We start from the raw sequence: 26667 nt of genomic DNA, 5'->3' as shown, positions 1-26667 counted from the left end.
TACCAAGGTCTTCCCATTCCAGACAATCTCAACAGCCTATAACAGAAGGTGGATATGGAAAATCCAAGTTCAGCTGAAACCCAAATGAGGAGTACTGCTTTTAGTACCTCTTATACCGCTTATACCTACAAAAATTAACTTTCTTCTAGATTAATCTCTTCACCCTATTTGCATTTTTCACTATATTGCTGGTTACACTGTGTGTTCTATCTGTATAGACCTTACTATTCTTTTGTTCTATGTCCCAGATAATGTTTGTTCTATGCAAACAGGTAATTATGTATCCAACTCTACTTGTTTAATATTAGTTTGCAAAATTTCAGGAAAATGCATAATTCTTATAGTTTTTAATGGTTCTCAGCTATCCTAGAGAATGTTTCCCAATTGCTCCGATGCTTGATTGTGTATATTAGCAGCTTATTCTCAAATTGTTTGCAAAACTGCTCTAAAGTTTTTGTTCATAGTATTTATGGAAAAGGAACCTTGATATTATAGACACTTATTATAGTGTTGAATTTAAAATGTTTTAGAAATTTTATTTTTAAACTATATATATATATACATACATATATATATATATATCTGTAGAAATGTACCTTTGGTTTTATTTAGAGAAGTTCAGGATAAAGGAATTTGGATTTTGTAGAGTCATATTACAGTATGCAGTGTAAGAATTTTTAAGAACTTGTTTTCAAATTAAATATATATACAGAAAGATTCTAATGTTTATGTTCAGAAAAATCTATGAAAATTTTTGAAATTCATATAAGACAATAATATGGAAAAAGCTGTTTGTTTTGAGAATGATGTATGCATATTCTAACCTATGACTCTTTTTTGTCTGTCCTCATCAGCAGTGATTCCTAGGAATTAGAAAATTTCCTCACCACCTTACTTACTTCTAAAGAATTTTTTCTTTTATTTCCCCAACTCATATTGTGCCTTTGCAAATTTAAGGCCACTTTGGGGATTTATTTTACACCTGGTGCCAAACAAACAAAACTTATGTAGCCCTTCTCAAAAAATGCTTTGAATAGAAAGGGGCTTTTACTCAAAAAAAAGATATCCCCCCAAATTCTTCTTTCTTTTCACCAAGCCCTTTGACTTGTAAAAGTTCACCTGGATCTCACTTGACTTTTCCCTTCCTGTTTGGGAAATAAAGAGCTTTCAATTTGGATTGCTGCTCAGAGGGAGACCATGAGAAGCCAGTTCAACTCCAGGATTCTCTCCTGACTGGTTTATTAATTCTTTATGGTTAACCTGCTGTAAACCTGTTCACCTGGGGTTGGAACTAAGGTACATGGGATTATTTTACAGTGTTCTAGTACTCCCATTCACTTTGTTTCTGTTTGCTGTACGGCCTTGTGAGAATATCTCTTCAAAAGATGCTTCCCTTAACACTGAGAAGATTTAAACAACAACAATGACCTGTGTACTGGATAGGGCTTTCTGCATTGCCCGTTAATTGTGAGTTGAAATTAGACACTGCTCTGCACCATCCTGACTTCAATGTAGGATATACAGATTCCAGGACCTTCAATACAGAAACATGAGACCAACAACAGAGACTGTGAAAAATATAGTAACTGTATGGGCACTACAGACAATGACCAGGATTGGACAAACTAGTTTGCCTGGAGCCTAGGAATGGTCTTATGTCAGGAAACTTCAGGGGTAGGGTCTCCTTGTACTTAGGCCAAAGTTTTTTCTTTCCATGATCTCCATACTTTGCTGGGCCCATGCAAACGATAATTGCCACACTAACATTGTTTTTACAGGGCTCCTTTGACTCTAAACCTTTAAAAAAAACACTAGTAAAAATATCTGGAACTGTAAGAAATAAAAAAGTTTACATTAGTGTTAACATATATGCTTTTAGTTACACTAGCATTCTAGAGGATAAAGGAGGGAGATAAGGGATATATGCTTGGGAACAGGGATGAAGGGAGGACAACACTGGTGGTGGAAAGGCTCTAAAAAAAAAAACAAAAAAAGAAAGAAAAAGAGAATATCTCTTCAGGACCAGAAGTGAATGAGCTAGTTCCCAAGCTTTCAGATTGTGGTGATTTGGAGTGGGAAAATATTTCAATGCAAAACAAATGTGTTGCATATGATAGTCCCTGGTTTAGTCTGCAGTACTACATAGGTCCTCACATTTGGGATTGGTGAACACACAACTTGATCCAGAGCCTGGCCAGGTTTAACTCAAATCAAAAACAATGTGAGACATTCATTTTAAGGAACTGCTGCTATTAGATCTTGAGCAATATTTATATTGCTAAGCAAGTTTTAAAATAAGAGCAGCTCATTAAAAATAATTCTAGATTGATAATACAGCTTATAGGGTGCATATAGTTGACCTGAGTTTAATTACTGCCATCCTATATATGTTCCCCAGTTCTGCAAGGAGTAATTCCTGAGCTTAGAACCAGAAGTAAGTCGTGAGCACTACACGATGTTATCTATAAAACAAAATAAATAACAAAATGTTCTTTAGAGGATAAAATATAGAGAAATAGTGACAGAAGGCTTCTAGACCAGTTTTACCAACCAAGACAATTGTGGATTGAGATGGTAACTCTAGTGGTAGTTAAGAAGTGATAGCTCCAGTAGACAATTAGACAATTCTAGCTTCAATGAAGTTATGAAAATACCTCCTCTTATAGTTGAATAGTATTCATTGTATATATATGACTCAATGTTTTGATCCATACATTTGTTTGAATTAATGCTTTAGGATATTAAAGAGTGAAATTACTGGATCGTATGGTAGCTTTTTTGCAATATTATTAAAGATCCATATTGTTTTCCATAGAGTTTGAAGGAGATGATATTCCCACTAACACTGTACAAGTGCTCTTCTTTATTATGGGTGCTCTAGTTACTTATGATCACTTTATACAGGCTATTTATCAATTTTATTCCATTTGATACCAGTGCATTGTAGTGATACTTGATTGCCATTTTGATCTGCTGTTTCTTTTGAGGATGTGATAACTACTTTTTCATATACCTCTGGACATTTGTATAATTTCTTTTTTGGGGGGTCACACTAGGCAGGCTCAGGGGTTACTTCTGGCTTTATACTCAGAAATAGCTCCTGGCAGGCTCGGGAGACCATATAGGATGCCGGGATTCGAACCAACGTCCTTCTGTGTGCAAGGCAAATGCCCTACCTCCATGCTATCTCTCCAGCCCCAATGTATAACTTTTTTGGAGAAGATTGTTCACTACTTTGTTCCTCATTTTTATAACTATTTTTATTTTATTTTTTATTAAAAAACATCCTATACAAAGTTTATGGATGATTATGACTACAAAGTTCTAGCACCAATAACACTATGATTGTCCATCAGTGTACTCATGTTCTTTCTATCTGTCCTCAAGATCACTGCCATGAAATGTTCATTTTAAAGTTTGGCAGTTATACCTTTCAAGAAGACCTACTGACAATTATTTTCAGGCTCTTCTAGGAAATTGTAAAAAGAGAAACACTCCCAAATAGTTTGTATAAAGCTAACATCACCCTGATACTCAAAGCAGATAGAAATGTCACAGAAAAGAGAAATACAGACTCTTATCCTTGATGAACACAGATTCAACGTTATTCAACAAAATTCTAGCAGATAGGATTCAAAAGCTCCTCAAGAAGGTGAGCATGACCAAGAAGAAATCATTCCAGAGATGAGCGAATAGTTTACCATATACAATTTCATCAACAAAAGGAAAAATAGAAATCATAAAATCAAATCAATAGATGCAGAGGAAAAATGATAAGATCCAACAACCACTCATCATAAAAACTTTCAACAAGATGAAAACGGAAGTATCTTTTCTCAATATTGTTAAGGCCATTTACCACAAACACATGGCAAATGTTATACTCAACATAGACAAATGTATAGCTTTAGCTCTAATGTCTGGCACAAGACAAGACTGTCCTATCTCATCACTCCTATTCAAAATATTACTGGAAGTACTTGCCTTGACAGTTAGGCAAGAACAAGATAGCGAGGCATCCAGATAGGAAAGGAAGAAGTCAAGCTTTTACTGTTTGCAAATGACATGGCACTATATTTAGGAAACCTTAAAGAATACCAAAAAGCTCCAAGAAACAATAGATTCATATGGGAAAGTGGCAGGCTATACTAAATTAACATAAAAAACTTAAGGGCCTTCATATACACAAATAATGATAGAGATAAATAGACATCAAAAAATATCCCATTCATAATACACTCACAGAAATGCAAATAACTAGGAGTCTATTTAACAAAAAGATGAAGGACCTATACAAAGAAAATTACAAAACACTGCTTCAAGAATTAAAAGAGGACAGAAGGAAATGGAGAATTATATCTGTTCATGGATTAGGAGGTTTAACATAATGAAAATAGCAATATTCCCCAATACATTGTGGAGATTTGATGTATTCCTTCTAAGGATACCTATGACATTCTTCATAGAAGTGGATCAAATACTACTGAATTTTATTTGGAACAATAAATGCTCATGAACTTTCCTTAACTTTAATTTGATGTCTTGTTCATGTCTAAATCCCATGGCAGGTACTTCCAGTACTATTTTGAATATAAGTGATGATAAGGGGTAGCATTGATTTGTACCATATTTTTAAAGAAAAGGATGTCAGTTTTCCCCTCAGTGAGTATAATATTTGCCATGGGCTTGTGGTAAATGGCCTTGATAATATTTAGGAAAGCTCCATCCATTTGCATTTTGTTGTTTTATGATAAATGGGTGTTGGAACTTAGCAAATGCTTTTCTCTGCATCTATTGATTTTATGATTTCTATTTTTACTTTTGTTGATATGGTGTATTACTTTGATTGACTTGCATATGTTAAACCATCCTTACATATCTGGAATGGATCTTACTTGGTCATGATGTATGACCAGCTTGATCAGCCATTGGATCCTATTTACTAGGATTTTGTTGAGGATCTTTGCATTTGTATTTATCAGATATATTGGTTTGTAGTTTTTTGTTTTTTTGTTTTTGTTTTTGTTTTGTTTTGTCATCTCTGTCTGCTTTTGGTGTCAGGATGATGTTAGCATCATATCTATATCTGGGTATGTTTCTTTTCAATCCTGGAAAACCCAGATAGCATTGGTAGTAGGTCCTATTAAAAGGTTTGGAAGTATTCATTAGTGAATCAATCTGGACTTCGGCTTTTGTATTTTGGAAAACTTTTGATTACTATTTTTATTTCCACAATAGTGCGTATTTTTTTAGATATGCTAGATTATCTTGGATCAACCGTGGGAGGTTATAGGAGTCTAAGAATTTATCATTGTTCGTTAGGTTCTTCTGTTTTATATCATAGCTTTTCTCAAAGTAATCTCTTATTACCCTTTGAACTACTGTAGTATATGTAGTAATTTTTACCTTTTCATTTCTTTTTTTTCCCATAGCATGGAGGTAAGGTGTTTGCCTTTCATGCAGAAGGTCATCGGTTCGAACCCCTTTTTATTTCTAATTCAGTTTCTTGCTCAGCTTTGTTAGTGGTTTATCGATCTTGTTAATATTTTTAAAGAACTAATTTCTTGCTTTCAGTTTTTAATTTTCCCCTATTAATTGATTTCTGATCTAAGCTTTATTATTTCCTTCTATCTACCTATTTTTGTTTCATTTTCTTGATTACTTTCCAATTTTATGTTTGTCATTAAGTTATTTATGTAGGCATTTTCTTCTGGTGAGTGCTTGCAAGGTTATAAATTTTCTTATTAGAACTGATTTATGCTGTGTTTCATGAATTTTGATAATTTGTGTCTTTGTACTTATTTTTTTCCAGGAATATTTTGATTTCCCCTTTGATTTTGTCTCTGACCTCTTGTTATTCAGTAGTGAATGGTTTAATTTTCAGACATTAAAGTATTTTTTCTGTATCTGTTTTAATTCAATTTTAATCATAGTGTATTTTGATCTGAGAGAGGAGTTTGTACAATTTTTATCATGTTGATTTTATGCAGGTATGTTTAATGGGCCAACATGTTGTCTTGGAGAATGAACCATGTGCATTGGAGAAGCATGTGTTTCCAGTTATTTGGAGCTGGAGCACTGTATTAAGCCACTATCTATTAAGCCATTCTCCCATTTCTCCCTTAGGAGCAGAATTTTTGTTAGGTTTTAACTTGATAGGTTAACCTATCAAGGGATGACAAGGTGATGTTGAAATCTCCCACTATTATTGTCTAACTACTGATGTCTTTTTTCAAATTTGTCACCATTTGTTTTAAATAGTTTGCTTGTCTTTTATTGGTGTGTATATATTTGAGAGTGTGATTTATTTCTGTTTTACATATCTCTTGATTATTAAAAAAAATGCCCATCTCTGTCTCTTTTAACTTTTTTAGTTTCAAGTCTGTCATCTGATATAAACATGGCCACTTCAGCCTTTTTAAAGATGTTGTTTGCTTGGATAATTGTCTTCCAACCTTTGACTAATTTAAGTCTTTGTTTATTCTGACTATTCAGGTGTGTTTCTTGTAGAAAGCAAAATGTTTGATTTAGCTTTTTTTTTTTGGTTTTTGGCTCACACCCTGCAGCACTCAGGGGACACTCCTGGCTCTACACTCAGAAATTGCCCCTGGCAGGCTCGAGGGACCGTATGGGATGCCAGGATTCGAACCAATGTCCTTCTGCATGCAGGGCAAATGCCTTACCACTGTGCTATCTCTCCGACCCCTGATTTAGCTTTTAGATCCACTTTGCTACTGTGTGTCTCTTCACTGGTGCATTTAGTCTATTGATTTTGAGAGAAATATTGGTCATGGAATTCATGCCATCTTTCTGTAGCACTTTGGTGTGTCTGGTGGTCTGCCTTTTCTTACCTCATGCTGTTGCAGGTATCTGCGTCTCAGCAGCTCTAGTGGGGGTGAAGTCCTCATGAGAAGAAAGCAGGAGCATGGACGGACAAATGGGATACTATTAAAATAATAAAAACCACACACACACAGAGTATGTGGGGTCAACACATCTTCTGGCAGGAGTGTGATGAGTTTATTTTCAAGACAGAGGTTTTTATAGGGGTAAGCCAGTCACAGGTGGTAAGGATGATAACTATAACAAAGTAAAGTTACTCAAAACAGTTTTTACCAGTTAACTTCAAATTGCCCCAATACTTCAGCTGCAAGAAGAAAAAACTTATAAGGTCCAAAAAGGGGTTTTATTGTAATCTTTGGTGCTGGAATTTCTTTAACCAATTATTTAATAGAGACCACATTTTTCCATTAAAATTTATAAAGGAGAGATAGTCAAATAACTAAAAGTGCAATGCCAAGCATCTCTAATGAAATTCCTCAACCATCCATGTAGGGGAAAAAGGCATCCACAGCGGGCCTTTTGAGGAATCCCATAGGGGTTATTTCAGTTTACCCCACCCGGAAAATCTAAGGATACATCTGGTGGGCTGAATTCACCTAAAAATTTATGGAGGCATGGCATCATGCCTTTTAGTTTGTTTTTTTCAGTCTGGTTTTGAGTCCTTAAAGTTTCTGAGCTCTTTATTCTTGAAGCTGTGTTTCCTTCAAGCCTGGATGTAATTCGTGCTGGGTGAAGTTCTCTTGGCAAAGCATTCATTTCATTGAAATTTGTCACAATATTTCACTACTGCTTTCTGGTCTTGAAGGTTTCTTGTCGTAAACCTTCTGTAAATATTAAGGCTGTTCCTTTGAATATAATTTTCCTTTTAATCTTGCTCCTTTCAGTATTGTATCCCTATCTGTGGAATTCCTCATTGTGACTTGGATGTGTCTTGGAATGCCTTTCTTTGAATATCTTTTGGCTAATACTCTTCAGCTGGGTATATGGTATTTGTTTGCATGCACTCTTCAGCTCTGGGAATTTCTATGCAATGATTTCCTTGACTGTTGATTCTTCCTGGGGATTTTCTTAACGGATCTCTGGGACTCCAATTATTTTTATGTTGCGATTTATTTTATGTTAAGATTATATAAGTCTTTTATTTTCATCTGTTTCACGGTCTTTGAGTAATTTTTCTATTGCCTTGTTGTTTTAAGTTTTTTTTTCCAATCTCTTCTATTGTTTGTATTTCATATTCTATCTTGTTGACCTGTCCTCAGCTGCTGTTACTCTGTTGCAGAAGCTTTCCTGTGAGGTTTCATTTTGCTTACCAAGTTTTTCAATTCTGTTATTGAAGTTTGAAGTTTTCTTCTTTATGCTTTCATTTCCTCTTGATTCTTAATTGTCTTTTGTTCAGTTCCATCCATACTTTCTTTGAGTTCTATGATGATACTCCATATATCTCCTCTAAAGTCATTTGCTGAGAGGCTAAATAAGTGGCTTGTAATTTTTGGGTCATCAGAGATACTGTCTTTTCTAAGCAAGGAGAAGACCTCTGCATTGTTTCCCTATTGTCATGGTTGCAGTGCAGTGTTTTCTATGTGCAATACTAGGGTTCATTAACTAGGAGAAGTGTATGAGCTGATCTTTCCAGTTGCTGCCAACCAAGGCTTCCCTTTTTTCTCAGTACTTGATATTGGGGGTCTCTTACTTGGTGAGGTATTCTGGGCCCACCAGACTTCCCTTACTGCCTCAGTGTTTGATGGTGGGAGGTTGCTTACCTTGTGAAAATTTTAGGTGCTGCAAAACTTATGCCTTAGTACTTGATGGTGTGGTGAGTGCAGTTAAATGGACTTCCTTTTTTGGATGGCAGAGGTTGCTTACTTGGAGTCCCTTTCTAGGTACTGCCAAGCAGACTTATTTGCTTTCTCAGTCCTCAAATTGTTTCATTTGTATTTTTCTATGTCCTTTAATATTGTTGCTTTTCAGTGGGCATCCCTTCACATCTGTATTATGTTTAGGATAGTATTGTCATTTTAAATCTGTTACTTCTAATCTCTGAATATTATATACTTTTCCATATTCTTATGAATATGCTTATGATGGATGGGTCACATTAAGGTAAAACATAAACTAAGTTTGTCAAAAATATGGGATTGAAAATTAAGAATTACCATGAAAAGGTAAAGCACATAAATATAGCCAATTCAGTATTAAAGTCATGTTGTTAATTATTATAATTTATCATTAGTGAGGATTTTCATGAAGATGTTGTAGAAGCTGGTGCATTGCAGAAAAATCACACTTCTGTGATATCAGCAACTTCCACAGAATCTGCAGATTCTGGCTGCATGCCTAAAGATGATGAGTCATTAAGTGCTGAAAGCCATGAAAAGTCCATAGAACCAACAGTAATCCTTGATCCAGAGAGCATTCTCACAGAAAATGATGTTCAAGGTCCAGAGGAGAAAACTCACTGTGATGATATAACTTGTGTTTCATCAACTTCAGAAGAGGATACAAGCCACAGTAAGCATGCAGCAGAAGATGCCACTGAGCAACAAAAGAAAAACAGAATTACTTATTCACAAATTATTAAAGAAGGCAGGAGATTTAATATTGATTTGGTATCTAAGGTAAGTTCCAATTTTACCTGTCTTATTGAATATAACTAATAATTTTTATGTGATTGAAAATAGTCTGAACTCATAAACTGGATTTTTATTATTTTCATCTCCAGAATGGTTTATTTATAGGTTCAAATATGACTAGGATTTGTATAACTTAAAACACACCAAGAAAAATAACTGTTTTTTTGGGGGGGCCACACCTGGTGACACTCAGGGGCTACTCTTGGCTATGAGCTCAGAAATAGCCCCTGACTTTGGGGGACCATATCAGATGCTGGCGATCGAACCAAGGTTCATCATTCTAGATCAGCTGCATGCAAAGCCAAATGCCCTACCACTGTGCTATTGCTCCAGCCCCAAGAAAAATAACTTTTATAAGAGACTAGAGTGCTTGCTTTGCATGTGTAAGAACCCTAATTTTTATCCTTGACACCATATGCAGAAACAAAGAAACCCATTACACATATATTAGTATATCCATAAGAATGCATTTTTACTTGAATATATAGTCCACCCTATTATTTTCATACTGCCCCAGCAGTTGAATTTTATAAGAAATTCATTAATCTAATTATATTCAACATCAATTTACTATATGAACTTATTTTAATGAGTTAATTTTATGTAATAATATCACTTAAACCATGTCAGTTCTATTCTATGAATAGAATAGAACTTTGTTCTTATGAACAAAGTTTTAGTGTGTGGACCACATTACAATAAAATGTACAGTAAATTTGGTAAGATGAGTGTAATGGGAAAATAATAATTACTATGAAAAGTTAAATCAACATAAAATGTAGCCTGATTCAGTGATCAAAATTATGTCACTGATTATCATAATTTCTCATTATTTGAGATTGCATGAAGATCTACTCTTTTAATATTTGCATTATTACAAAAACTGATGTATAGGAGTATGTTGGGGTTTCCTTGGGGGCTGCCTGATCCTGCAGTCTTCAGTATTTGCCGTGTTCATGCTGAACCTGGAATGGATGATGAGCAAAAGGGTCATTGCACAAAAAACAGATGAAGTCACAGGAGAAGGTGCATAAAGGTCAGGGGATTGAGCAACCACTTGGATAGATTTGAGCCAGTTTACAGCTGAATTTTGCTGCTTTTCCTATCAAATCTTATTAGCCAGAGTTAAAAAGACAAAAGGGATTTACATGAGGGCAGTGTTGGCATAGTTAAAGGTACTTAGATTAGTTAAACCTAGGTGGGTCTCTAATCGATCCTGGATTGGTTTTTACAGCTAAAAAAAAAGTGTGAGGAAAAGGAAAAGAAGAGCAGGGAGTGATCTAAGAATAAGATATATGTATCTACAGGTACGTATATTGTCAAGTTTGATATGTTCAGAGGAAAATTCAGTGGTGATTGTGACAGAGAAAGAAGGAAGTAAGAAAGTGCATTATTTTATGCTTACGTTTGTTACTGTGTTAGGTCATTTCGACTTCATAGAAGCCTTGGGGGTCTTAGCAAGAAGTAATGTTGCATTGGATTTCTAGAATGAAAGATTAATTTACTTCAAAAAGAAAACCTGTAAAATAAAAGGCAATTACCATTAAATATTATAAATTAAAGGGTCAAGATCTGGTTGAAAGTAGAGAAAAATATAATATCATAAATTCAGAATAAACATTGTAACTAAAAACCACAAATAGAGGGAAAGAAGTCAAAGTAGAGAAAAACAAATCTCAGAAGTTGTGGGTAAAAATGATGAAATGAAGTAAGATATTGTAGTGAATATCATTATGTTAACAGAAATTTATGCTTTATCATTGATATGTTCTTTTGATATTCTATGTTAGAATTGAAAAAAGAAGTGCTAATGTATGTTCTTGATATTTTTTCAGATACAATACTCTGTCCTCATTACTAATGCTGTTTTATCTTTCTGCCTAAAAACATAAATATTCTTAATACCTAATATTCTTTCATTTATATTTCTGCATCTTATTCTGTCCTGATCAAAATCTATTACTACCTTGATCCAATTCATGTTGCTACATATTTTATTCTACTTAATCACCTACATTGATCATATTTTACTTTGAAATACAGCTTTCTTTACAAATTACCCTGCATATAAATTTCTTTTTTTTATTGAACCACCATGAGATACAGAGTTTTAAAATGTTGTTGATATTTGAGTTTCAGCCATACAATTACCAACACCCATCATTTCACCAATGTCTCCACTTTCCTTCATATCTCCTTAATCTCCCCCCCAATAATCTGTCACTATGGTTCTTCTCGTTCTTTTTCTTATTTCTTTTAGGCACTGTGCTTTGCAATATTGTTACTGAAAGATTATTATGCTTATCAATTTACCTCCTTTTAGTACCCAGTTCTTGACCATATTGATCATTTTCAACTAGCATAGTGGACCCTTCTCTATCTGCACCCCCCTCCTTTTGTGTCAAGTTTCTTACCCTATATAGATTTACCAGTGTTCCTAGTCCTCATTTGTGTTTCTATCTGTAGGTTTTGATATAGTCACAGGAGAGTGATGATACAGGTTCTGCCTATTTGGCTGTCTTGACCCAGCCCCTCAAATTTAAAGAGGATATTTGTGAACATTTCATGACATTATACTGTTAAAAGCTGTGTATTACATGATACTGGATTGATGTCTTCTTAGAAATGTTATTTATTGGAAACTACGCCTGCCCAGTGGGGCCCAACTGTGAAAAACTGTGAGTGCTGCCTGTGTATGTCTGTCTACTAACCTGCTGCGTGAACCTCTTGGGAGTGGGCTGAAAAGAGGCTCCAGAAAACTCGCTCTCCCAGAGGCCAATTCCAGGGCAGGACTCCATAACGTGAAAACTGGCTAGGCTTTGCAGAAGCCGGGTCCCCTGTTTGTGAAGTCAGGCTGGGAAAATCCACGAAACTACGCCTGCCCAGTGGGGCCCGACTGTGAAAAACTGTGAGTGCTGCCTGTGTGTGTCTGTCTACTATCCTGTTGCATGAACCTCTTGGGAGTAGGCCGAAAAGAGGCTCCAGAAAACTCGCTCTCCCAGAGACCAATTCCAGGGCGGGAATCCATAACTTGAAAACCAGATAGGCTTTGCAGAAGCTGGGTCCCCTGTTTGTGACATCAGGCTGGGAAAATGCATGAAACTACGCCTGCCCAGTGGGGCCCCACAGTGAAAACCTATGAATGCTGCCTGTGTGTGTCTGTCTACTATCCTGTTGCATTAACCTCTTGGGAGTGGGCCAAAAAGAGGCTCCAGCAAAGCACTTTGGCTCCGCTTTGCTACACAGCCGTGTCCTCCTTCTAAGAAAAAAACACCATCGAAACAAGAAGAAAAAATCACACTAAGAACTGTGCTGGATCACAGAAGCAAGCATTTCTCTCCGGACTGTCTTCTCTGCTGCATGCTCGGGTCTAAGATTTGATCCTGTGTGAGGCTTCATCCAGGGAGGATTCCCCTCCCTTATAGGCAAGTTGGCCCATCCAGAAAGGGAAGAGCCAGAGGAGTGTGGTGCCTGCATCATATAGACAATGAATACCACCACAACACATAGAAAAACCCACAATACAAGTGTGACAATGGGCAAACAATGCAGGCCAGCATCAGACATAGAGAATGAAGATGACAATTCTGATGACCAGATAATGACCAACCAACTAATCAACCTCTCAGATAAGGACTTTAGACTAGCAATATAGAACATGCTCAACAAACACAAAGAAACCATGGATCGACTTGAACAGAACACTAATGAGAACCAAGAAAATATGAAGACAGAAATCACAAAACTCCAAACTGAAATAATATGTCAACTAACAGGTCTGAAAAACTCAGTAAACGAAGTGAATGACAAAGTGGATAAGCTCTGGGACAGGGTATGAGAAGCTGAGAATAGACTTGGTGCTGTGGAAGATGAAATACATAACAATTCCATACAGCAGGAGAGATTGGAAAAAAACTTAAAGCAAATGAACAGACAATGGAAAAATTCGTCAAAGAATGGGAACAGATAAAAATAGAAGTCTATGATAAGCTCAACAAAAACAACTTAAGAATCATTAAAGTCTCAGAGACCCAGAAAGAAAATTTCCAGGAAGAATCGACGGTCAAGAACATCATTAAAGAGAAACTTCCAGAGCTAAAGAATACATGTGATCAAATCCTGCATGCTCGAAGAGTACCAACCAAAAGTGACCCCAGAAAAACCACCAAAGACACATCCTAGTCACAATGACAAATCCCACAGATAGAGACAGAATTCTGAAAACAGCAAGATCAAAGGGGGAAATTATGTTCAAGCAAGCATCCTTGAGATTTACAGCAGACCTGTGACCAGAAACACTCAATGCCAGAAAGCAATGGTGGGACATTGTGACAAGACTGAATGAAATGAATGCTTCACCTAGAATAGTGAACCCAGCAAAACTCACTTTCTGGTTTCACGGAAGAATACATGGTTTCACAGACTAAAAACAGCTCAGAAACTTTACAGACTCAAAACCAATCTTAAGAGAAAAACTGAAAGACCTAATTTAAGACAAGTCTAACCAAAAGACACAATAAATTTTGATATAAAGATGGCATTAAATCCCAGGACAATTCTTTTCTTTACATCAATGGACTAAATGTACCAGTTAAGAGACACAGAGTGGCTAAATGGATCAAAAAACTCAATCCAACCTTCTGTTGCCTACAAGAAATGCACCTGAATAGTCAGAACAAACATAGACTCAAAATAAAAGGCTGGAGAAAAATTATCCAAGCAAACAACACCCATAAAAAGCTGGAATGGCCATATGAATATCAGATAATGCAAAATTTATACTCAGGAAGGTTGTAAGGGACAAAGATGGACATTTTATATTAATCAAGGGGTATGTAGAGCAGGAAGAAATAACTCTCCTAAACATATATGCACCGAATGAAGGGCCAGCAAAATATTTAATACAACTGTTGACAAATCTGAAAAATAATATCAATAAAAACACAATAATTGTGGGGGACCTCAACACCGCTTTGTCAATACTGGATAGGTCAACCAAACTGAAACCCAACAAGAATATACTAGACCTGAGGAGAGAAATGGAAGAAAGAGGCCTAGTGGATATATATAGGACACTCCATCTCCAGAAACCTGGATACACATTCTTCTCCAATGTACATGGGACATTCTCCAGGATAGACTACATGCTGGCACATAAAACATACCTCCATAATATCAAGAGGATAGAAATTTTGCAGACTACCTTCGCTGACCACAAGGCTCTGAAATTATTTGTGAATTCCAAAGGGACTCAGAAGAAAAACTTTAACACCTGGAAGTTAAACAGCATCATACTCAGTCACCAGTGGGTCCAAGATAAAATCAAGGAGGAAATCAAAAGGTTCCTGGAAACAAATGACAATAAAGACACAAACTATTAGAACTTATAGGACACAGCAAAAGCAGTACTGAGAGGAAAATTTATAGCTTTGCAAGCACACATCAGGAGGGAAGAAGGGGCTTACCTGAGTAGCTTAATGACACAGCTAATAGACCTAGAAAGTGCTCAAAAAAAAGGACCCAAAAATAGCGAGACAGAAGGAAATAACAAAACTTAGAGCAGAAATCAACAAAGTTGATCCGATAGATCAATGAAAGCAGAAGTTGGTTCTTTGAAAAAAATAAACAAGATTGATAGACCACTGGCAAACCTAACAAAGAAAGAGAGAGAGAAACTTGATAACTCGTATTAGGAATGAAAAAGGAGAGATCACTACTGATATGACAGAGATTCAAAGGTATTCAGAAACTACTATGAGAAACTCTACACCACTAAAAATGAGAACCTGGAAGAAATGGATAAATTCTTGGACTCTTATAATCTTCCATGTTGGAAGGAATAGGATGAAGCATATATAAACACCCCCATCAACATTGATGAAATTAAAACAATAGTCAAATGTCTGCCCAAAAACAAAAGCCCAGGCCCAGATTGATTCAATAATGAATTCTTTCAAACTTTCCAAGAGGAACTACTACAAATCCTGGCAAGACTCTTTCATGAAATTGAACAAACGGAAACACTTCCAAATAGCTTTTTATGAAACCAACATCACCTTGATACCTAAACCAGAGATGCTACAAAAAAAGAAAATTACAGAACAATATCTCTGATGAATGCAGATGCAAAGATCCTCAACAAAATCCTGGCAAATAGGATTCAATGTCTCATTAGGAAGGTCATCCACTATGATCATGTAGGTTTCATCCCAGGAACGCAAGGATTCTTTAACATCCGTGAATCTATCAAAAAATACACAACATCAAAAACAAGAAAAATAAAAACCACATGATCATATCAATAGATGCAGCGAAAGCATTTGATAAGGTCCAACACCCATTGTTGATCAAAACTCTCAGCAAGATGGGAATGGAAGGAACCTTTCTCAATATAGTTAAGGCCATCTACCACAAGCCAGTGGCAAATATTATCCTCAGTGGAGAAAAACTAAAAGCCTTCCCTCTAAATTCTGGCACAAGACAAGGCTGTCCTGTCTCACCACTCCTATTCAAAATAGCACTGGAATTACTTGCTATAGTGATTAGGCAAGAAAAAGATATCAAGGGAATCCATCTAGGAAAGAAAGAAGTCAAGCTCTCATTGTTTGCAGATGACATGATACTCTACTTAGAAAACCCTAAAGACTACCAAAAAGCTTCTAGAAACAATAGACTCATATAGCAAAATGGCAGGCTTCAAAATTAACACAAAAAAATCAATGGCCTTTCTATACACCAGTAGTAATAAGGAAGAAATGGACATTAAGAAAACAACCCCATTCACAGTAGAGCCACACAAACTCAAATATCTTGGAATCAACTTGACTAAAAATGTGAAGGACCCATACAAAGAAAACTATAAAACTCTGCTCCAAGAAATAAGAGAGGACACGCGGAAATGGAAACACATATCGTGCTCATGGATTGGCAGGATTACACCATAAAAATGGCAATACTCCCCAAGGCATTCATTATACAGATTTAATGCTATCCCTTTTAAGATACACATGACATTCATCAAAAAAGTGGATCAGACACTTTTGAAATTCGTTTGGAACAATAAACAGCCTAGAACAGCTAAAGCAATTGTTGGGAAAAAGAATATGGGAGGAATTACTTTCCCCAACTTTAAACTGTACTACAAAGCAATAGTTATCAAAACAGCATGGTATTGGAATAAGGACAGGCCCTCAGATCAGTGGAATAGGCTTGAATACTCAGAAAATGTTCCCCAGACATACAATCACCTAATTTTTGATAAAGGAGCTGGAAATCCTAAATGGAGCAGGGAAAGCCTCTTCAACAAGTTGTGTTGGCACAACTGGCTAGCCACTTGCAAATAATTGAACTTAGACCCCAGCTAACATCATGTACGAAGGTAAAATCCAAATGGTTTAAAGACCTCGATATCAGCCCCCAAACCATAAGATATATAGAACAACACATAGGCAAAACACTCCAAGACATTGAGACTACAGGCATCTTCAAGGAGGAAACTGCACTCTCCAAACAAGTGAAATCAGAGATTAACAGATGGGAATATATTAAGCTGAGAAGCTTTTGAACCTCCAAGGAAATAGTGCCCAGGATACAAGAGCCACCCACTGAGTGGGAGAAACTATTCACCCAATACCCATCAGATAAGGGGCTAATCTCCAAAATATACAAGGCACTGACAAACGTTTACAAGAAAAAACATCTAATACCATCAAAAAATGGGGAGAAGAAATGAACAGACACTTTGACAAAAAAGAAATACAAATGGCCAAAAGACACATGAAAAAATGCTCCACATCACTAATCATCAGGGAGATGCAAATGAAAACAAATATGAGGTATCACCTCACACCACAGAGAATGGCACACATCACAAATAATGAGAATAAACAGTGTTGGCAGGGATGTGGAGAGAAAGGAACTCTTATCCACTGCTGGGGGGAATGCCATCTAGTTCAACCTTTATGGAAAACGATATGGAAATTCCTCCAAAAACTGGAAATCGAGCTACCATAAGATCCATCTATACCACTCCTATGATTATACCCTAGGAACACAAAAAAAACAATACAGAAACCCCTTTCTTACACCTATACTCATTGCAGCTCTATTTACCATAACAAGACTCTGGAAACAACCAAGATGCCCTTCAACAGACGAATGGCTAAAGAAACAGTGGTACATATACACAATGGTATATTATGCAGCTGTCAGGAGAGAGGAAGTCATGCAGTTTTTCTATACATAGATGTACACGGAATCTATTATGCTGAGTGAAATAAGTCAGAGAGAGAGAGAAAGACGCAGAATGGTCTCTCTCATCTATGGGTTTTAAGAAAATTGAAAGACATTCTTGCAATTATAACTTTTAGACACAAAAGAGAAAAGTGCTGAAAGTTCCAACTCACCTCAGGAAGCTCACCACAAAGAGTGATGAGTTTAGTTAGAGAAATAAGTACATTTTGAACTGCCCTAATAATGAGAATATATGAGGGAAATGGAAAGCCTGTCTAGAGTACAGGCAGGGGTCGGATGGTGAGGAGGGAGATTTGGGACATTGGTGATGGGAATGTTGCACTGGTGATGGGTGGTGTTCTTTACATGACTGAAACCCAAACACAATCATGTATGTAATCAAGGTGTTTTAATAAATAAAAAAGGAAATGTTATTTATTATAATACTTGCATTTATTAACTGTAAGTTTACTATGGTTTCCCAATATCTATTCTAAGCTTTAATACTGTCCTATATCTAAGGCTACCTGACCAGGATATGCCTACCGTATATCTGGCATATAAGACGACTTTTGAAATGAAGTCAACTGAAAATCGGGGGTCGTCTTATATGCCGAGTATAACCCAAAAAAAGTTTCAAAATGCTGCTAAACGAAAATTGTCTGAATATTGCCACAAAGCAAATTTTCCAACTAGATCCTGCACCAATCACTGCAAGGTTGCTCGGACCACTTCTCTAACTCAGCCAATCCAAGCAGGCTTTTTACGCATGCAAATTAGACCATGTTCTGTACCCGAATCTACAGTGTAAAAAGCCTTCTCAGATTGGCCAGTCAGAGAGGAAGTCTATTACAGTATAACCTTTTAACTTTTGCTTATTGTGATTGGCTCACTGTGGTACATGAGCACAGGAACACATGCAGCACATGCAGCACAGGAACATTCTGTCTGATACAGCGAATATAGGCCTAAACCTTTGTTTTAAATGCAAAATTAGGGGGTCGTCTTATACGCCCAGTCATCTTATATGCCAGCAAATATGGTAGGTATTTCCATCTTGGAATTGCTATGGAGAAACTTGTTGCTTTGCAATGTACAGAACACATCTATGTATTTATCTTTTTAAGAAGTAATTTTTATAACTTAGACCTGGTTTATTACATAATGTTTTATACCTGAAACTTTAGTTAGAATGCAGTGCTACTTCAAGGAAAATACCAGTAAATTGATGGTAAAATAAGAAGAAAGCAGATTGGAAGTAAGGATACTGTGTTCTAAAAAACTTCATGTCCTTAAAAGCATGCCCTTACTTTCTAAAAAAAATTGTGCCATTAGATATTTGACCTTTTAATACCATGCCCTTAAGACAGCATGTCGATTGGGCAAAATATAATTATTAATTTCATTTTAGTAATTATTAATCTAAGTATTCCTTATACTCTGTCCATTTAAAAAAATTTAAGTCAACACAGGCTTTGTTTGGAGGAGCATAGGAAGGGGAGGGAGAGAATAAGTAAAGGAAAGCATAACACTCATGAAAGAATGAAGGCTTCTCTGAAATTTTTGTAGTAGATCAATTATATACTGCTAAAAGTATAGATTAAATATGAATACATATTCATTATTTCTAAAATTTAGAATAAATCTTAGGATTAATAAAGTTTACCATTAATTGAATTTTTGAACTCTTAAGGGATATCTTAAATGCATGATTTATAAAATATGCTGTTAAATCTCAAACATTACTAGATATTATTAAATGATAATAACATTTACATTTTATAATATTATTATTTGTATAATATTTGTTGTGGTTTTGCTTATTTATTTTTGTTGTTTTTAAGTTTTATTAGACACCAGGATTTACAAAGTTTTTTAAAATAGGGTTTCAGACATTTAGTAATAATCCAACCTTCAGTATCACTATCCCATATCCCATCCCTCTACCACTGATGCCATATTCCCTTCTACGTTACAGCCTGACCTGTGGCAGATACATTTTTATTTTATTCTTGTAATTTGGTTTTCATGCTTTCAATAATGTTGGATTTAGCTTGAGATATATACAATTGCCTTACTTCAGAACCACATTGAATCCAAGATTTCCCCGTTACTTCAAGATGTTATTCTTGTTTACTACCTCCATATCTTACATCATTGTGAATTTTATTTCTGTATTTAGAGCCAATGTTTTTGCCCATATTTGTTATACTTCTTTCCCTAGATGTTTTATGTGCTGACACAAATTGCTTTATTGTCCTAAGGTTAGCTCACCTTCCCAGGGAACTACTAGCCTGGATTCTTTCTTGCCTTCTGAGCTTGTGTTTTTCCTATGAGAATTTCCCTCTGTTCTTGGGAGCCCTGAAAAATATGATGCTGGTCAGGTTATGTCTGATCCTGGGAGAGTTCGAGCTTTGTACAGGTCGGATTAGGATGGGATAGAAAGTGGAGGACCAAGGTCTTCAGTAACTACTGCTGTGAGACTACTCTTGCAGTGCGTTTCTTTGGGTCTCTGTTAGCTGCCAATCTTAGGGCATGCAGAATTTTTGCATGCAGTATTTAGCTCCCTTGAATTTCTCTGCAATGATATCCTTGACTATTGATTCTTCAGGAAATTTTCTCCTATATCTCTGGGACTCCAGTGATTATTATTTTGTTTCCATTGAGTTTATAAAGCCTTCTATTTTCATCTGTTCATATTCTTTGAGTATTTTTTCATTTTATAATAATTTGCTTTATTTCTCTTTTCCAATATTTTCTGTTGTATTGAGTTGTTATTGCATCTCATCATTCAGCTCACTGATTTCATTTACAACTGCTCTTACTCTGGTGGATAGGCTTTCCATTGATGTTTTCATTTTCTCTACTGAGTTTTTCAGTCCTTTATTTCAATTTGGAGTTTTCTGATTTCTAGCTTTATATCCTATTGATTCTTATTTGTTCTTTTTTCAACTTGATCTATGCTTTCTTTGCACTCTATGAACAGCCTTGATTATTTTTCTCTAAACTTCTTATCTCAGATGCTAACGAGGTGTTTGGCTCTTTTCAGATCACAGGAGCTGCCATCTTCATACTCTATGATGGAGTTGGCTTGCATTGTTTACCACTGTCTCATTTGTAGTGTGTTTTTATTCTATGCATAATGGTGGGGTTCATTTGCTAGAAGATGAGCAGGGTCGTGAAGTGAAGTGGATTGCCAAACCCTCTGGCACACCCTTTGTGGGCAGGTATAGCCTACTTGCTAGGATTAAGTTAGCTGGTGACCTCCTTTTCAGCCTCAAGCAGGAAATCAGGATGCCAAGTATTGAGGAATGCGAGAACCTTTATAAGCTCAGATCAGGAGTCTGGTACCATCCTTTTGGGCTGGTACAGCCTACCTCCTGGGATTAATTTCTCTGGGTCTTTGCAGCCTCAAGCAGGGAATTAGGAAGCCAAGTATTGAGGAATGCAGAGGACTTTTATAAGCTCACGTCAGGAGTCTTGCATCATCCTAGTAGGCAGGGACAGCCTACCTACCTTGATGGGATTAAATTTGTTGGTGTCTTCCTCTGCAGCCTCACACAGGAAATCAGGAAGCCAAATAATGAGGAATGTAGAGGACCTTTATAAGCACATGGTAGAAGTCTGGCATCACATTGTGGGCGAAACAGCCTACCTTGATGGGATCAAGTTCGCTGGGATCTTCCTTTGCAGCTTCAAGCAGAAAATAAGAAAACCTCTCATTGTTTTAATTTACATCTTCCTGATGATGTGGAGCATTATTTTATGTGCCTTTTGGCACCTTTATTTCTTTGACAAAAGGTCTTTTCTTTTCTTTCTACATTTTTGATGGGGTTAGATTATTTTTTCTTGTTAATTTCAGCCAGTACCTTATATATTTTAATATTAACCCTTTATCAGATGGATATTGGGTGAATACTTTTCCCATACCATCAGTGACCTTTTATACTCAGTACTGTTTCTTTTTATGTGTATAAGCTTCTCAATATTAATGTAGTCCATTTGTTTATTTTTGTTTTCCCTTATTAGGCAAGTAGAAAAAATGTAATATTTCTTTTCTGAAAATGCCTTTATTTTCCATGTTATGGATTGTTCTACCTACATTCTTCTTTATGTACCTTATGGTTTCAAATCTTATATCAAGGTTTTTAACCCATTTTTATTTTACCTTTATGCATAGTGTTAGAGTTCTGAGTTATCTTATTTTTAAATATAGTTGACCAGTTTTCCAACACCTCTTAATAAAGAGGCTTTTCATACTCCACTTTTTATTTCTTGCCCTTTATTAAAGGTCAATTGACCATATACATCTCAGAATATTTAAGTCTATTTTATTGACCTGAAGTTCTGTCTTTATTCAAGTTCTATGCTTTTTTAATTACTACTGCTCTGTAGCAATTTATAGTTTGGGAAAGGATTTTTCCCATCTTCTTTTTCTCAAGGATTGTGTTAACTATTTATTGACACTATTCCATACAGATTTCAGGAGCATTTGATCTACTTCTTTGAAATATATCATGCTTATCCTTATAAAGAATGCATTATATCTGTAGAATGCTTTGGGAACTATTTCCATCTTAATTATGGTAATCATACGATCCATGAGCAGGGTATATCTTTTAATTTCTGTGTCCTCTTTTATTATTTTATTTTAATTTCAATTGCTTTATTTAAGCACCATGGTTAAAATTTTGTTTATTGTTGGTTTAAGTCATACAGTGTATACACCATTCTTCATCAGTGTACCCTTCTCATCACCTTGAGTGATGTGTCCTGTTTTGCTCCCATTCCATACCCCGACTTTTGCCTTGTCTAGGGCAGGCAAATTGTTTCTTTTTCACTCTCTCCCCACCTCTCTTTCCTTTTTGGCACTGTGGTTTTCAGTATTATCAATGGAAGGATACCCTGCCTATATGTTTCTCCCCTCTCAGCACCGAACTCTTGTCCAGAGTGATCAGTTCCATCTATCATTGTCCTACTAGACCCTCTCTACTCTAGCAATGATCACCACTCTTTGTGATAAGCTTTCTACTCTGAGCTGGATCTCCTGGCCTTTGCCTCTTGTTACTGGGTCTTATTACTATACTATCTCTTGCTTTTCTTATATCCCACAAACAAGTGAGACCATCTATGCCTATTCCTCTGACTCATTTCACTCAGCATTATTAGTATCATGTCCATCCATGTATAGGCAAATTTCATTAATTAATTTTTCCTAATGACTACATAGTATTATATTGTAGACATTCCTCTTTTACTTCTTGAAATAGTGCTTGTATAGGGCTTTCACCTCTTCCTTTTAGTTGACTTCAAGGTACTTGATTTTTTGAGGTATAGCTGTGAATGAAATTATAATTTTAATCTCTTTTATTATTTTTATTTGTAATTTATTTAGAAAAGCTATGCATTTTTGCATATTAATTTTTAGCCTGTAACTTTTCAATGCAAAAATATGTCTAGAAGCTTTTTTCTGGAGTCTAGTATTTTCTAAATATAGTATCATGTTATCAGCAAACAGTGAAAGCTTCTTTTCTTCCTTCCTATGCAGATGCTTTTGATATCTTTTTCTTGCCTAATTAGCATGGCATGTACTTCCAGTACTATATGGAATAAAAGTAGCAAGAGAAGACAACCTTGTCTTATTCCAAATTATAGAGGCAAAGATTTTAGTTTTTCTCCATTGAGTATAATGTTTGCCACACACTTGTGGTTAATAGCTTTAATATATTCAGGAAAGTTTCTGCAATTCCTATCTTGTAGAAAATTAAAATGAATTGGTGCTGGACCTTCTCTGATGCAATCATCCTTGTACGAATATACGACACAAATCTCAGAAAAGAAAATCATAATTCTATATCCCTGATCAATTTAGGTGCCAAAATTCACTAGGAAAATAAAGGTATGCACATATACTAATATTTTATATATTATGTAACATTTTACTAGTGTCTGAAAAGTCATTCTTAAATTTATTGATATTGTGTAAATTTACAAATACATACAGTGGAACACACACCCAAGGGCCTTATTATAGTTTACTTAGATTTCCGTTTTGGGTCCTGGGTTTTCATTGGAGCAAATAATCTCACTGTTGTTCCTTTTCTGGGATATATATATATATATATATATATATATTTTTTTTTTTTTTTTGGTTTTTGTCTTTTGGGTCACAACTGGCAGCGCTCAGGGGTTACTCCTGGCTCTATGCTAAGAAATCGCTCCTGGCTGGCTCAGGGGACCATATGGGATGCCGAGATCCGAACCACCGACCTTCTGCATGAAAGGCAAATGCCTTACCCCCATGCTATCTCTCCGGCCCCATTCTGGGATATATTGAATGGTTCCTTTGTGTAGCATAAAATTTAGTTAAAAAGAAAGCTTTATGATGATTTCATAGGTGAAACTACTTTATTTCACAACAAGATTCACTAGTCAAGCCCTATTCCAACAATGTCCAATCTATGTACCTATTTTGTGGGTCATAGACTCAGGTTATTTATTAGTTACCATCATTAGCATTTCCACATTGATAACTATAGAAACACATCAGACATGTTCTGTATTAGCCTGGAGAGGTATTTCAAGTTGTAGTGCGTAGAGCATGGAGCTTTGAATTCAGTCTTTGTCTCTGTTGGGCATGTTCCCCATTTAAAAAAATGAACTGAAGAGTTTTTAAGTGCTGTCTGCTGCAACATTGACAGGTTTTCTTTTCCACTTTAGTCCTGTTTCATAGGTTGCTTATTGGTTGTCTGGTATCTGTATTACTGGTATCTCTCTGCTCCCTAGGGATCAGACCTGAAGTGCCATTCCCTAATATCTTATCAGTCTTTGCATGAAAATATATCTGTATTAGTTAACTCTTGCTCTCACCATATAACAACTTACAAATTCTCAGTCCTCTAATATGGATATAAATCATGAAGGCACATATATGAATTACAGTATCATATCATTCTCCACCCCACCCCCCATATTAGCACACCAGAGCATTTTATTTTGTAGCTCTTTGTACTTTTTCCAATGGCTATTCTTTTGAAAAAAAAAATCATCCACTGGCCTGTGTATTTCTCAGTATACCATTTGTTGATGGGAAAATGCCAGCTTAGCTTCTTTCTTTAAAATGACACAAATCATACATTTTTCTGTTTTCTTTTTGTCATTTAAAAATCTAGGCACCATAGTTTACAATACTGGTAATTTTAGATTTTGAAGCCTAAAACGTTCCAGTACTACATCCTCTACTAGAATGTCCTTGTTCCTTTACCTTTCCAGTGTTCCTTTCTCCTTCCCTCCTATTCCCTTTCTGTGATAAATTTCCTACTAACGACCAGTTTCATTTTCTTTCCTAGTATACCATATTTTCAGAAATGTCTTTTTTCAAGTTTCTGTTGCCAGACCAGGATTTAACACATTTTGAATTTTCTTGTGAATCATGAATTGTTATTGTATTATAATATGTATAGATAAAATGCTTTTCACAAATTCTGGTGAGGAGTTCATACCAAGTGGTGCTCAGGGCTTACTCTTGGCTCTGTGCTCAAGGACTACTCCTGGTGGGGATCAGAGAAGGACCATAGGTATACTGGGGATTGAACCTAGATTGGTTGTATGCAAGACAAGCACCCTTTATTTCATTCTAAATTATTTATACAGGTGTTGTATTCTCGAGGTTTGGTAATTGATCTTCTCATCAAGTCTAATGTTAGTCGATATGCAGAGTTCAAAAATATCACCAGGATACTTACATTTCGGCAAGGAAGAGTGGAGCAGGTACTTTTCTGATTATGTGCTATAGTTGAGTAGAAGCTTATGTTATTGTTTATTTAGAAGGACAAGTAATTAGTAGTTTCATTTCCTAATAAAGTAGTAAAATTTAATCTAACATCATGATATACAAAGTAGTAAGCAATGGCCCATTTCAGATTTCTAGTGTTATTTTATTGAAATATTCTGTAGCTTGCCATTACTATTTTGACAGTATTAATTGTAAGCATTATTCATATATGTACTGTTATTTATTCCATTTTGTATGATGGACTATATTCATTACTTTTTGTATATATGAGCTGTTGGGCCACACATGGCTGTGCTCAGGACTTACTCCTTGCTCTTCACTCAGGGGTCATTCTTGGTGGGGCTCCGAGCACTATATGGAGTGCTGAGGTTCAAAGCCTGATTGACCCTTTGCACAGATAGCAACCTACGTACTGTATTATCCCTCCATCACTCAGGTTACTGTTATTTTAATGGTACTTTCTAGTACCAATATCAAAATTTTTAAGTTATCAAAAACATTAAGAGCTCAGAAGTTAATTCTCTGAAGATAGCAAAGTTGTAATTAGAATTGATAGAAAGGAACATGAAATAGCTTGTAAAAGATGGAAAAAATAATAATCATCTTGTACTTAATGGGAAAAAAATAATATGATTTAGAATATATTTGTCTATAAAAATGTTAACTTAAAATCGCATTTTTCAGGTTCCTTGCTCCAGAGCAGATGTTTTTAACAACAAACAAATTTCTATGTTAGAAAAACGAATGTTAATGAAGTTTCTTACATTTTGTATGGAGTATGAGGAACATCCTGCTGAATATCAAGGTAGTTTTTCATTAAATTATATTTTCTAGTTATTTTTCCTTTGATTTTGTTATAATATACTTGCTCTTGTGTAGTGATCCACTGATTCCTTTTTATTTTTTATATTTAAACTTTTAAGTTAAAGTTCTGAAATTCATAGTTTTAGGCATACATTGTTCGAATAGAAATCCCAGCACCAATGTAAATTTCATTGCACAAATATTTCCAGGTTTCCTCTCATCTTCTTTGACAGGAACATTTTAAAGTTTGGTTTGATTAGTTTATATTATTATTGTATTGTATTATTGTATGATTGTATTTTATTATTACTTTGGTTATATACCACATTGTACCTGAGGCCAACACCTGGTTCCTCCTGTCAT

The 26667-nt window shown here is 35.6% G+C and overlaps 2 protein-coding genes across 2 annotated transcripts in view; one reads left to right on the top strand and one right to left on the bottom strand.

The window, feature by feature from the left end:
* Window positions 1-26667, bottom strand: part of PCDH11X (protocadherin 11 X-linked) — a 1221358-nt gene that overhangs the window by 441344 nt on the left and 753347 nt on the right. The window lies entirely within an intron of this gene.
* The window catches only part of CHM (CHM Rab escort protein), a 199593-nt gene that overhangs the window by 83035 nt on the left and 89891 nt on the right, over window positions 1-26667 (top strand). Inside the window, exons 5-7 of the mRNA XM_049766603.1 lie at window positions 9074-9458; window positions 25359-25475; window positions 26185-26305. Of these exons, the coding sequence (XP_049622560.1) occupies window positions 9074-9458; window positions 25359-25475; window positions 26185-26305 (623 nt within the window). The remainder of the gene's footprint in view (window positions 1-9073; window positions 9459-25358; window positions 25476-26184; window positions 26306-26667) is intronic.

The sequence above is a fragment of the Suncus etruscus genome, chromosome X (genome assembly GCF_024139225.1).
Source record: "Suncus etruscus isolate mSunEtr1 chromosome X, mSunEtr1.pri.cur, whole genome shotgun sequence".
Lineage (NCBI taxonomy): Eukaryota > Metazoa > Chordata > Mammalia > Eulipotyphla > Soricidae > Suncus > Suncus etruscus.
The sequence above is the reverse complement of the archived record's forward strand: the minus strand, read 5'-3'. Positions and strand labels throughout refer to the sequence as shown.